Consider the following 14,198-nt stretch of genomic DNA (forward strand, 5'->3'; position numbering starts at 1 on the left):
TTGGTGTGCTTGTTATTTTTCTTTTCTATTCTATGCAAATGAAGCACTACTTTGCATATCACAATCTCGTGTATTATTAGCTTGTGTTATGACATGCTCATAAAAAGTACACCGACCAGGCATAACATTATGACCGACTGACTAATATTGTGTTGGTCCCGCTTTTGCTGACATCAAATCAGCACAGCATCAGAAATGAACAAAAACAAAACGTCCTAGTTTTACTGTACACCCATCAGGCATAACATTATGACCACCTGCCTGATATTGTGTTGGTCCCCCTTTTGCTGCCAAAACAGTCCTGACCCTGTGAATTCCGACACCTTTCTATCAGAACCAGCATTAACTTCTTCAGCAATTTGAGTAACAGTAGCTCGTCTTTTGGATCGGATCACATGGGCCAGCCTTCACTCCCCACATGTATTAATGAGCCTTGGCCGCCCATGACCCTGTCGCCGGTTCACCACTGTTCCTTCCTTGGACCACTTTTGATAGATACTGACCACTGCAGACCGGGAACACCCCACAAGAGCTGCAGTTTTGGAGATGCTCTGATCCAGTCGTCTAGCCATCATAATTTGGCCCTTGTCAAACTCGCTCAAATCCTTACACTTGTTCATTTTTCCTGCTTCTAACACATCAACTTTGAGGACAAAATGTTCCCTTGCTGCCTAATATATCCCACCCACTAACAGGTGCCATGATGAGGAGATCATCAGTGTTATTCACTTCACCTGTCAGTGCTCATAATGTTATGTCTGATCCATGTATGTGTTATTGTTATTTATAAATTATTTTTACACAGAAAACCTTTGCATAGTTATTGGACTATAATTCAAGGTCAAACCTGACTTTGAACCGGTGTGTAAAATGACATTTTTGAATAAAACAAAGCAAAACATAACATGGACTAAGCAACTGTTTCCACATGGACTACATGACATTTTTCAATGATTATTTATTCATCTCCTGTAACAGCTTTATTCTGATCAGGGTGGTGGAGTATTCAAGGAATAATAGGAATGAGGTGGGAATACAGATTATATGGGATGCCAGTCCATTACAGGGCAGCATGCACACACATTCACACACTCATTTACAACTAGAGTCAATTTAGCAAAGCTAATACACCTACTAGCATTTTGTTTATGGCCTTTTTGTTTACAAAGATGAGACTCTAGAGGAAGCATGAACAGAAACTTACAAACAGTAATCTGAGGCTACAGTAGATATAGGCTCACCCATAACGAACCAAAAAATATGGCCTGGTCTTTTTTTATCTAGTCTTCTTCCCAATCATTATTTTATGAATAACAAATTAATATTTGACTTTGATACAAGTGAGAGATCGGTGCTGTTGAAATAATAGACGTTTTCAGTGTAACACTAAAGAGCTCTGACGTCGGTTTTTATTCACTGTTGCCTGGAAAGTCTGGACAGAAAAAGAAAATAAGGAAGCAAAACAAAAGCTTCTTGTTTGCATTTCTAGGTTTACATTTCTTAAGTTCTTGGGCTGCACTAAATTTGTTTCTTCTCAGTGTCTGGATTCTGATCTGGCATAACATTATGACCAACTGCCTTATATTGTGTTGGTCCCCCTTTTGCTGCCAAAACAGCCCTGACCCCTCGAGGCATTTACTCCACTAGATCCCTGAAGGTGAACCAGTATTAACTTCTTCAGCAATTTGAGCAGCAGTAGCTCATCTGTTGGATCGGATCACATGGGTCAGCCTTCACTCCCCACGTGCATCAATGAGCCTTGACCACCCATGACCCTGTCACTGGTTCACCACTGTTCCTTCCTTGGACCACTTTTGATAGATACTGACCACTGCAGACCGGGAACACCCCACAAGAGCTGCAGTTTTGGAGATGCTCTGATCCAGTTGTCTAGCCATCACAATTTGGCCCTTTGTCAAAATCCTTACCCTTGTCCATTTTTCCTGCTTCTAACACATCAACTTTGAGGACAAAATGTTCACTTGCTGCCTAATATATCCCACCCACTAACAGGTGCCATGATGAGGAGATAATCAGTATTATTCACTTCACCTTCCAGTGGTCATAATGTTATGCCTGATCATTGTACATCATGATGCAGTATCTGTGTAAAGATTACAGTGTAGCATAACACTACAGTAGCAATGCAAATGTTAATGAATTGAAATAAAAAATGAAAAGGTATTGCATAGTTTAAGCAAAGGAAAAATATATTAGCATGACATAATGTTAACTGTTTTTTTTTTGTTGTTGTAGTTTTCATTATTATTCCATGCTGTTATACAGGAACATGATCTCAGGTCATGTGATATCTGAGCTGCTTCCAGAAACGACCATCGGGTTGCACTGTTGGCTTCCACTTCAGCACTCGGCCCTTTTTAATGCTGGACTGGATAGACTCTGGCAGCAGCGAATAATCAGCATTCTCCCCACTTTCCACCAAAAGGAGTGGGACACCGGAGTCAGAAATGTCAGAAAAAAGGACTGAGAGTTGTGAGTCTTCAAGCCTGTTTTGGTCTTGACTTAGTGGAATCAAAGTCTCATCTTCGGTACTGCCTGGAAGGATGAGCATCACCGCCTTGCTCTGGCTCAGCACATCAGATATGCTGGCAATACTCGCTGCTGCCAAAACAACACACAGATCATGGGAATATAACTCAACATTAGAGGCATAATTTGTGATGTTTTTATACCAAAATATGCAGAATCTAAAAAGTATAACATTTGTAAGGTTGTATCTGATTGACAGTATTTCACATTAGCATCTAATTGTCCATAAAAGCAGCTCTGACTGTAGTACAGTCTTTAATTCTAATCACAAGTTTTCAAATGTTATCATTTCTATATCAACTTTAACTAGCATGACATGGCACCATACTGTACACTTATCAGGCATAACATTATGACCAACTGCCTAATATAGCCTTTTCGAGGCATGGACTCCACTAGATCCCTGAAGGTGAACCAGCATTAACTGTTGAGCAACAGTAGTTTGTCTGTTGGATCGGATCACACGGGCCAGCCTTCATTCCCCACATACATCAATGAGCCTTGACCGCCCATGACCCTGTCGCAGGTTCACCATTGTTCTTTAATTGGACCACTTTTGATAGATACTGACCACTGCAGACCGGGAACACCCCACAAGAGCTGCAGTTTTGGAGATGCTCTGATCCGGTCTTCTAGCCATCACAATTTGTTCCTTGTCAAACTCGCTTTTGTCAAAATCCTTACGTTTGCCCATTTTTTCTGCTTCGAACACATCAACTTTGAGGAAAAAAGTTTCCCTTGCTGCCTAATATATCCCACCCACTAACAGGTGCCATGATGAGGAGCTAATCAGTGTTATTCACTTCACCTGGTCATAATGTTATGGCTGATCAGTGTATTATCTAGCACTGATAATTAAACAGATTAAACAAACTCTCATATCATATCATAACAGAATAGAACTGAAGAGACCCAAAATCTGTCTGTCTCTCCGTCTGTGCTGTTGAAGTGTTCGGTGAACGGTAAATGAGCTCTGTCATCATTTTCTTTTCCATTTATTTCATTATAGCATGGAACAAAATCAGAAGGAAAGAAGGAAGCAAAACTAAATCTTGTGATATTGACAATGTAAATCATATGACATTTGATGAATTCTAGTTCTAGGTATAATAATTTCTTAGATTATGCAGCATTTTTTTATGTATTTATATGTATGGAAGGAGGTTCCAGCTTTGTAAACACACAGACGAGGGATTCGCACTTTCAAGGTTCTCTGAAGCATTTTTGACTTTCATTAACTTCATGAGAGAGTGAAAAGAAGAGGACATACCCGTTTATCACTGCTATAACTTTATAAAAGGGATCATTAAATCACTAAAAGGTCGGAAAGTGCTATGAGTGATGATATTAATATCCCAAGCTACAATTTTAGGAATGTGCCTATACATATTAGAGAAACAGAAAAACATCTACCTTCTGTGTCTGTGTCACGGCCGTGTATGAACAGTTTGAGGTTATGCTGCTGCTCCAGCATGGACGGTAAGATCCTCAGTGCGAAGTCCTCGACTGTAGACGAACCAGGACGTTTGCCATGGAGATACAACACAAATGCATTGTACTGATTCCCCTCATGAATATCTGCAGTGCAAAATGAGCAAGTGAATCTAATCGAGCTGTGATTGTCAGTAGGAATATACAATTTTATACTGGACACCGTGTTGATCAATATAAATATAGATTTTCTTACTTTTGTCTTTGCCACAAAGATGACGATAAGCTAGAATTAGGTCTATTTTGAAGAAATTCAGTAAGACAGCACCCACAATAACTGCTAATATGGGGAGCACAGCAATAATCAGCCATATGTGGGTCATATAATCATCTATAGAAAGAAAGCACAGTGTTATATATACGATAATGACTCATACAGGATAATACTGGAGGAACACCATGACAGCTTTATAGTATTATTAACCATAAATATATTAACCATTTATTCCCATGGTAAAATCATTACCTTGGCTGAGCCACACCTGGCCAATATCATTTCCATTGGGATTTAAAATGACGCATTGAAAAGGTATTCCAAAGAATTCAGGCAAAATTTCAGGAATGAACAATGTTGAGCGGCCATACAGCCAAGAATTCTCTCTCATCTCTCTGTGTACACAAAAGCAAATATGTATATAAATTTACTTTTGAAATATTTCCATACATATACACTATATTGCCAAAAGTTTTGGGACGTCTGCCTTTACATTCACGTGAGCTTCAATGACATCCCATTCTTAATCCGCAGGGTTTAATATGAAGTTGGCCAGTCCTTTGCGGCTTTAGCAGCTTCAGCTCTTCTAGGAAGGCTTTTCCTGGTCGTCCTTTAGATTTCCAGACAGAGAACTGTGATTCGTCACTCCAGAGAAGACGTCTCCACTGCTCTAGAGTCCAGTGGCGGCCTGCTTTACACTACTGCATCCGCTTTACATTGCACTTGGTGATGCAAGGCTTGGATGCAGCTGCTTGGCCATGAAAACCCATTTTATGAAGCTTCTTACAAACTGTTCTTGAGCTGATCTGAAGGCAACATGAAGTTTGGAGGTCTGTAACTATTGTCTCTGCAGAAAGTTGGTGACTTCTGCACACTCTGTGCCCTGCTCTGTGATTTTATGTGGCATAAAACTTTGTGGCTGAGTTGCTGTTGTTCCTAATTACTTCCACTTTGTTATAATACCACTAACAGCTATCCGTGGAATATTTAGTAGTGAGGAAATTTCATGAATTAACTAATTGCACAGGCGGCAACTGAAATCACGGCACCATGCTTGAATTCACTGAGCTCCTGAGAGCGACCCACTCTTTCACAAATGTTTGTAGAAGCAGTCTGCATGCCTAGGTGCTTGATTTTATACACCAGTAGCCAGAAACTAACTTGGTAACTTGGTAACTAACTTCCTGGTAACCCACAATGTGAAATGTAACAATAGGAATAGAATTAGAAATCGAAATCGAATTGACTTTAGGGTGGTATTGCATGACCTTACATGTCTCAAAAACATTATTATAAGAAGTTGTGCTGTCTCGGTCTGGACGTTTGCTTACGTGGTCAGGTTCTGCTGAAGATCTGGGTATCTGGGCATCATAGCATAAGAGTGATTTATCATCCAGTATACAGAGGTTTCTTGCTGACAATCCTCTCCAATACCAATCAACAAATTGCACTCCAATTTGATACTCATGCCTGCAAATATGCAAAATAAAGCAAATCTTTATGAAGAGAATGTTATTTTTATTAATGAATTCGATTTTATGTTTACCATACCATTGAAAACTTGCCTGGCTTGACATATAGAGTTTTGTCTCGAGGTTCTAATACCTGAGGATTTATGACAATCTCTGGGAACCATACAGAACATACAAGATCAGAATGAATATTAATGGAATTTGTAATATAATATAATTTGTAGAATAATTAATTTGTTTGTGTAGACATTCTACTCACCTTTCTTCATCACTTCTAGCTGATAGGTCAAAGACGCTGTGTAGTTTTTGTCTTCATATCTAAATATGACCATACAGGTGTAGTTGCCTTTGCTGCTCATGGATACGTTGAAAAGATTTAATTCACTCCCTCGTATGCCTGTTGACTTGCAGTCCTGCGAAAAGGGCATTTTGCGGAAATTAGCATCTCCTTCCTTTTACATATCGTATGTGTCTTCACATTGTTATCTGCTTCTGTTCTCTGCTGATATGATGAAGATAACCGCTTAAGACAACAGTCTCATTCATGCTTTCAATCCGCTGAGAGACTGAAGGTAACATATGGTACTTTTAGGCAGCTGGACTTGTATTATATGAGGAAGAAGAAGAAGACAATAAAAGTGGGTGAGGGGTGTGGGACAGAAGGACATGTGTTAGGAGGGGAATTTATTGTCCTCCCAATCACGTCTACTCAGCACATTCTCACTTAATACTCATATTCACTTAATATGTGTACAGTAGAGATGATAAACAGTAAGAAATTCAACAAGGTCAACATTCGGTGCGACAAAACGTTGCTTATTAAATTATGATCAGATATACTTTGTGCAGTTTTATAAAGAAAATGCCTCAAAAATGATATTTTAGTAGATCATGCGTTGTAGATCAGCTCATTTGTAATGATGTCTGAATTCTTAATAACTGAGTTTTGAAAACTGATTATTGAGGAACTCATGTTGAGTAGGTCCGTGTTTATAGTTCTATTCGTAGTACAATACATCTGAAAGAGAGATAAAAGTTATATACTTAGTATAATAACTACATACATGATAGTTTACATGATGGATCTCTACTGAAGAATGTAGATTTGTACCTAGGAACTACTGCTGTGATTACACTGATCAGGCATAACATTATGACCACCTGCCTAATATTGTGTTTGTCCCTTTTTGCTGCCAAAACAGCCCTGACCCATCAAGGCATGGATCGCTGAAGGTGTGCTGTGGGATCTGGCACCTAGTTGTTAACAGCAGATCTTTTAAGTCTTGTAAGTTGCAAAGTGGGGACTCCATGGGCCCCACCTCACACCTTAAGGGAATTAAAGGATGCTTACAGGACTCAAAGGATGCTTACAAGACTTAAAGGATACTGTTGATAAATACTGACCACTGCAGACTGGGAACACCCCACATGAGCTGCAGTTTTGGAGCCATCACAATTTGGCCCTTGTCAAACTCGCTCAAATCCTTACTCTTGCCCATTTTTCCTGCTTTTAACACATCAACTTTGAGGACAAAATGTTCGCTTGCTGCCTAATATATCCCACCCACTAACAGGTGCCATGATGAGGAGATCATCAGTCTTATTCACGGCACCTGTCAGTGGTCATAATGTTATGCCTGATCAGTGTATATATTCAGTTCAATTCAATTTTATCTGTACCTCGGACCTTGCCACAAAGCAGCTTTATAGAAATATGTAAATTCAGGATAGAAGTTTCGAACTGATCAATTTCAGCCTACTCAGCAATCCAGAGGTGACGGTAATGAAAAGTAATTCCCTGAAATAATATAAGCAGAAACCTTGAGAGGAACCTAAAAAACAGGAACACAAAATGGAACCATCAACATCATCTGGGTGACAGTGTATAGTGATTATGAAATCATTTTCTCTAATAACTGTATACGTTATGGAAGTTCTAATTTTCATTCTAGTTTTAACATGAAGTCAGTTTTGTTGAAGTTTAAAAATTGCAGTCCTTAAGCTTTTATAATTGTAGCCCTAAATCATTAAGGCAAAACTGTTCGTATTAATTGCAGTCCAGAGCTTCAGCTTCCAGCTTCATGGTTTCTAAGCAGCACCATAGATAGTAATCTCCTGTATCTTTAGGCTGTCCATGTGGGGCCAGTGAAGAGGATAGAGACTATCCTGTACCCACATGTATAGATAACATTCTCATACAATCAAAACACGTGATACTATAAAAACTTTACACTGTAAAACAGATACACTATATTGCCAAAAGTTTTGGGACACCGCTCCAAATCACTGAATTCAGGTGTTGTTTTTCAGGGGTTGGGCTCGGCCCCTTAGTTCCAGTGAAAGGAACTCTTAATGCTTCAGCATACCAAGACATTTTGGACAATTTCATGCTCCTAATTTTGTGGGAACAGTTTCCGGATGACCCCTTCCTGTTCCAACATGACTGCACACCAGTGTGGAGGAACTTGAATGGCCTGCAAAGAGTCCTGACCTCAACCTGATAGAACACCTTTGGGATGAATTAGAGAGGAGACTGTGAGCCAGGCCAAAACTGGGATGTCTGCCTTTAAATACACATGAATGTAATATGGAGTTGTCCCGCCCTTTGCAGCTATAACAGCTTCATCTCTTCAGGGAAGACTTTCCACAAGCTTTATGTGAATCTTTGACCATTCCTCTAGAAGCACATTTGTGAGGTCAGGCACTGATGTTGGACGAGAAGGCCTGGCTCACAGTCTCCGCTCTAATGCATCCCAAAGGTGTTCTATCAGGTTGAGGTCAGGACTCTGTGCAGGCCAGTTAAGTTCCTCCACACCAAACTCACTCATCCATGTCTTTATGGACCTTGCACTGGTGTGCAGTCATGTCAGAACAGGAAGGGGTCATCCACAAACTGTTCCCACAAAGTTGGGAGCATGAAATGGTCCAAAATGTCTTGGTATGCTGAAGCATGAAGAGTTCATTAAGAGGAACTAAGGGGCCGAGTCCAACCCCTGAAAAACAACACCTGAATTAAATGATTTGCAGGGGTGTCCCAAAACTTTTGGCAATATAGTGTATATAACCTAATCCCATTTCTTCATAGTCACATAGTCTTAAATGTTATAATGCCTGACCTTCCACCACTGCACTTCCAGTGTCTCTCCCAGAACAGGAACACGCTCTTCAGAACAGGAAAATTTGATATTGTCTTTCTCCTGTTTCAGGTCAATCTCACTGAAACTTCGACAAGGTCCGGCTTCAACAGAAAGGATCACTCGAATTTCCGTGCTGAAAGTTGAGTTGGAGCTGTTGAACACAGAACACACAACTTTCACATGCATTCATTAATTTAACAATCATACAGTAAATCCCAGAGTGTAAAGCTGAATCTGTTTCTACTAACATTATGCTGCTGCAAATGATATAAACTATTAATTATCAGTATTAATTACATCAGTTATCACTATTAAATCAATGAATTAAACTATTAATGACAATATAAGACTGTAGGCATTTTTTCACTGTTTTGCAATCCTGCCTCATTCTACAATGCATGTGGAAATTTGTGTGTAATTCTGAAAAGTTACATTTTTTAATGTTTATGCAATTTCTTATCTATCTATCTATCTATCTATCTATCTATCTATCTATCTATCTATCTATCTATCTATCTATCTATCTATCTGTCTGTCTGTCTGTCTGTCTGTCTGTCTGTCTATCTATCTATCTATCTATCTATCTATCTATCTATCTAATCCAATTTATCAAGCTGAATTATTAATCTGTTCCATTATTATGTAACAAACAGGGGCGGACTTAACCAATAAGCGAGGTAAGCAGCCGCTTAGGGCCCCGGGGAATTATGGGGCCCCGATTCAATACCAAGAAGCCTATATAAATCATATAGTACTTATTACTTTTCTATCATATATTGTATAGTCTGTCTATAACCATTAAGATTTTAACATTATTATTACATCTTTTCAAATGTGGGGCCCCCCCCATGATTCATGAATAGTGGAACGTTCCTATCGGTACTGCACATGCACATGAGATTCCCATACCTGGAATTGCTTAGGGCCCCTAAATCACTAAATCTGCCCCTGCTAACAAATAGCTATAAGAATTTATTATGATCTTCAGTTTTGGGGTGGGTGCCAGACTGAACCTCTCAGTTTTGCACATAGGCAGCAGCAGCATACTGACTGTACATTAATCAAGCAGGGCACATTAATATTTATTGGTCTACATACTCTAAGTAGTTGACCTTATAAATGATTCATTCCTGTTAGCACAAATGGTCACTGTTATATTTGTAATTTCTCTTCTGTTAGCAATCACAGTCTTAACAATCTTGACATACACAGCATTGAAATAAATTGGAACACCAGATTGACATATCGACATCTTTTCTTCTGTAAAATGATATATTTTTGAGTAAAATCAGTGATTTGAGCAAGACGTTGTAGAATAACTTGACAGAGATTTTTAAGGAATACCGAAAAGTCATGTATTTTGAAATGAAATGAAATGAAATGAAATGAATGAAATGAAATGAAATTTTTAAAGTAAGATTCCAAAAATGTACAAATGACATGGTGAAATGAATATTTATAATGTAGAATAATGTCTGTACAGAATAAAGAGGGAAGCTAGCATGTAAAAGGGTTAAGTTTACGATTCCCCTTACCTTCGGCACACATAGAGGCCGCCGTCAGATGAGGTAGTGTTTAAAAGCCACAATATCTGGCCTTGCATTGTAATCTGTGGGCTTGGTTCTAAAGTGCGGTTATCTTTAGTCCAAGTAAACGTTGAGCTTTCATTGTCCAGGTCTGAATCGCAAAAAATAATTGTAGCCTGACCTTTAATACCAGTTGCTTCCACCTGTCTCTCTGTGAATGAAATGAAACGAACACTTTAGTGCTGATTGTATTAGTCTTATTCTTCTTAAGTAGTGCTGTTGTCGTTGCTGTTATACTGTTAATCCAGGGTTGTTGTTATATATCCAGGCAATTTGTGTATGTGTGTGTGTGTGTATGTGTTAGTGTGTGTGTGTGTGTGCATGAGGACCTTCATCCAGGTATATTGACACACCCCAAGTATATTTACTGCCATTCTTTAAAAAAAAACATGTTTATTTATTGATTAATCCATTTTGACAAATCAAGGCACCTAGATTCCATTTTGGTGAGGGGGGGGCAGAGAGAGAGAGAGAGAGAGAGAGAAAGAGAGAAGGGGAGGAGTGAGAGGGAGTGAGAGGCAGAAAGAGAGACACAGGAAGAGAGAGAGAGAGAGGGAGTGAGAGAGGGGGGACAGATAGACAGAGAGAGAGAGAGAGAGAGAGAGAGAGAGACGGAGAGAGAGAGAGAGAGAGAGAGAGAGAGAGACAGAGAGAGAGAGAGAGAGAGAGAGAGAGAGATAGACAGAGAGAGAGAGAGAGAGAGAGCAGAGATGTGGACAGGCAAACCATCAAAAACTATAACCTGTACAGTGAAAATCATCTAGACTTCTTCTTGTCCACATTTGCTTGGACATTAATGTCCCCCCTGCAGCATGTGGTACTTGCCCCCTAGTGTACAGCACATTGTTCATGGTTTGTTTGGATTACCCTCTGTGTGACCTTTACATGTGCCTTATGTTGTGATTCTTGTCCTGTGTCATCCTATCACTGGTGTATATCCTGACTGTACCTGTGGTCTGTTAAGCCCTTGATTTTTATTCTTGATAAGTCTTGTCATTTGGGTATTTGTAATGTTTGAGAGTCTAAAATTTATTTCGCAACTTTTTTCTCCCATAATAAATCATCCTTGCTTGTGTTCTGACCCACACTATGGACTTGAGGACAGTTCTCTCTCAGGATTTGCCCTAATAAACACTATGATGAGTAAACACAAAACTGTGGCTTCAGTTTAGGATTTGTGTTGTACAGAGGAGGTGGCTCATTAATTTTTGGAGGGTATCCTGATATGATGTTAATAATTAGACTGGCTTTATACTACTACTACTACTACTACTACTACTACTACTACTAATAATAATAATAATAATAATAATTCTACAGCACCTACGAAGACTACTACTTCTGCTTGTTCTTCTTAAAACAATAACTATGATTATTTTTAGAATAATAATAATAATAATAATAATAATAATAATAATAATAATAATAATAATTATTATTATTATTATTATTATTATTATTATTATTATTATATTATTTAATTTTTTTTTAATTAAAAAAATCTGTTTTTAGCAGTAGTATTATTAGTAGTTGTAGTATTAGTAATAGTAGTACTACTGCTATGTTAATAATAATAATAATAATAATAATAATAATAATAATAATAATAATAATAATAATAATAATAATAATAATAATAATAATAATTCTACAGCACCTACGAAGACTACTACTTCTGCTTGTTCTTCTTAAAACAATAACTATGATTATTTTTAGAATAATAATAATAATAATAATTATTATTATTATTATTATTATTATATTATTTAATTTTTTTTAATTAAAAAAATCTGTTTTTAGCAGTAGTATTATTAGTAGTTGTAGTATTAGTAATAGTAGTACTACTGCTATGTTAATAATAATAATAATAATAATAATAATAATAATAATAATAATAATAATAATAATAATAATAATAATAATAATAATAATAGTGATCATTAACATTCCAAGCTTAACACAACATATAATACATAACAATCACAATACTGTTGCACACAAATTTAGACAAAAAATAAAAAATAAAGAAGTGAAATTCTCTTACCTGTGCATGTGGAAGCCGATACGAGAAAGATCAAATTCATCAAAAATTTGAGTACAATCAAAACCCCAGCCATTTTCCTAAGCAGTGTGTAAGTTATATAGGACTGATGAGGAGTAAGCAGAATGGCTGAAATCTAAATAACCTAGGTTGAATTTTTGCACTTTTTCAGTTTTACTCAGTCGCCGTAGTTCTACATGATCTGCAGCTGAAACTGCCAGAAGTTTCTGTCGTAATCAGGCACGAGGCTGCGGTTCAGCTCTTCCAACACTATTAACACCACTCCTTTGTGTTTTTAGTCTGTTAAACCGGCTCTGAGAATAACACAGAAAGAAAAAAAGAAAGAAAAGTAGAAGCCTGGGAGTTTCATGAGACGGCCTAACACCAGTTACAAAGAAAGAAATAAAGCCTTTACTCCAACCAAAATCTCCAACCAAAGCACATATAACTGAAGGCAAGGAAAACCACTGTAGCTTCACTTTCAATAAGGAAACTAACACACACACACACACACACACATACACACACACATACACCCCCCCCCACACACACACAACCAGGAAAAAGCAGCCAAATGTTGAATGATTTGTTTACGTCTTTGTTTATTTATTTATTTGTTTAGGGTGGGACAGTAGAATAGGCACTGGTATTACCATGGCAACCTGAGGATTTCCAGTAAACACCTATTTAGGGTAAGGTAATCCTCACAAAGGATACAACTAAGCAGTGCTGGGATACAACTTTCTGAATTGTGATTCAAACCCTCAACCACTGAACAACCCCAAGTAGCTCAATTACACTGCATTGCCAAAAGTTTTGGGACGTCTGCCTTTACATGCACATGAATGTAATATGGAGTTGTCGCACCCTTTGCAACTATAACAGCTTCAACTTTTCTGGGAAGGCTTTCCACAAGGTTTAGGAGTGTGTTTATGGGAATTTTTGACCACTTCCACTAGAAGCATATTTGTGAGGTCAGGCACTGATGTTGGACGAGAAGGTCTGGCTCACAGTCTCCACTCTAATTCATCCCAAAGGTGTTCTATCAGGTTGAGGTCAGGACTCTGTGAAGTTCCTCCACACCAAACTCATTCATCCATGTCTTTATGGACCTTGTTTAGTGCACTGTTATGTTGGAACAGGAATAAGCCATCCTCAAACTGTTCCCACAAAGTTGGAAGCATGAAATTGTCCAAAATATCTTGGTATGCTGAAGCATTAAGAGTTCCTTTCCCTGGAACTAATGGGCCAAGCCCAACCCCTTGCTTCAGTATGATCTTTTAGTGGAGTTAGTTTAAAAGTAGAGGTGATTGAATCAATGTATATTTATAACCCTGCTTGTGATGGCTCTGTTGGGTGAAAGATGAGAAGGTTGTGTGTTCAAATCCCAAAACTGCCATGGCTGGGTTTTAGAGTGAGATCCCTCACTTCAGTTGTATCCTGTATTGAGGATGATTATGTCAGATATAACAATACCTTACTGTAAATATACTGTACAGTTGTTTACCGTTAATTTTGCAGCATTCTTTAATGGTGTCAGATTTCTGAGGAGGCTTTTCACTAGATTTTGGAATGTGGCTGTGAGGAGTTGTGTTCATTCAGCCCTCAAGAGCATTCAGTGATGTTGAGTATGGAGTTCTGGGATTCGGTCCATCCCAAAGGTGTTGTTGAGGTCAGAGTTCCGTGAAGGTCAGTTCAAACTTGGCA

At 38.2% G+C, this 14,198-nt stretch overlaps 1 protein-coding gene across 3 annotated transcripts; it reads right to left on the minus strand.

Moving 5' to 3' along the window:
• Positions 1-909: 909 nt before the first annotated feature.
• LOC131347105 (interleukin-18 receptor 1-like) lies at positions 910-12,978 on the minus strand. 3 transcript variants are annotated; one of them, XM_058380982.1, is made up of 10 exons: positions 12,495-12,978; positions 10,400-10,601; positions 8,844-9,015; positions 5,987-6,140; positions 5,821-5,880; positions 5,587-5,725; positions 4,508-4,650; positions 4,238-4,372; positions 3,964-4,128; positions 910-2,619 (listed from the first exon to the last, which is right to left on the minus strand). In XM_058380982.1, the coding sequence occupies exons 1-10, from the start codon at positions 12,565-12,567 to the stop codon at positions 2,297-2,299; spliced, it is 1,566 nt and encodes a 521-aa protein (XP_058236965.1). In that variant the 5' UTR covers positions 12,568-12,978; the 3' UTR covers positions 910-2,296. The 3 variants fall into 3 exon arrangements, with proteins under 3 accessions (XP_058236965.1, XP_058236966.1, XP_058236964.1); XM_058380981.1 differs by having other exon boundaries at positions 914-2,622; XM_058380983.1 differs by lacking the exon at positions 10,400-10,601 and having other exon boundaries at positions 912-2,622.
• Between the last annotated feature and the right edge of the window lie 1,220 nt (positions 12,979-14,198).

Source organism: Hemibagrus wyckioides, linkage group LG26 (assembly GCF_019097595.1).
Source record: "Hemibagrus wyckioides isolate EC202008001 linkage group LG26, SWU_Hwy_1.0, whole genome shotgun sequence".
Classification (NCBI taxonomy): Eukaryota; Metazoa; Chordata; class Actinopteri; order Siluriformes; family Bagridae; genus Hemibagrus; species Hemibagrus wyckioides.

Bases quoted from the DNA above. Each gene is read 5' to 3' on its own strand.
- LOC131347105 (XM_058380981.1), bottom strand. From the start codon at position 12,567: ATGGCTGGGGTTTTGATTGTACTCAAATTTTTGATGAATTTGATCTTT. The intron at 5,881-5,986 runs GTGAGTAGAATG...TATGGTTCCCAG, and splicing joins GCTAGAAGTGATGAAGAAAG to AGATTGTCATAAATCCTCAG. The intron at 4,651-5,586 runs GTAAGCAAACGT...TTGTGTACACAG, and splicing joins CTTCAGCAGAACCTGACCAC to AGAGATGAGAGAGAATTCTT.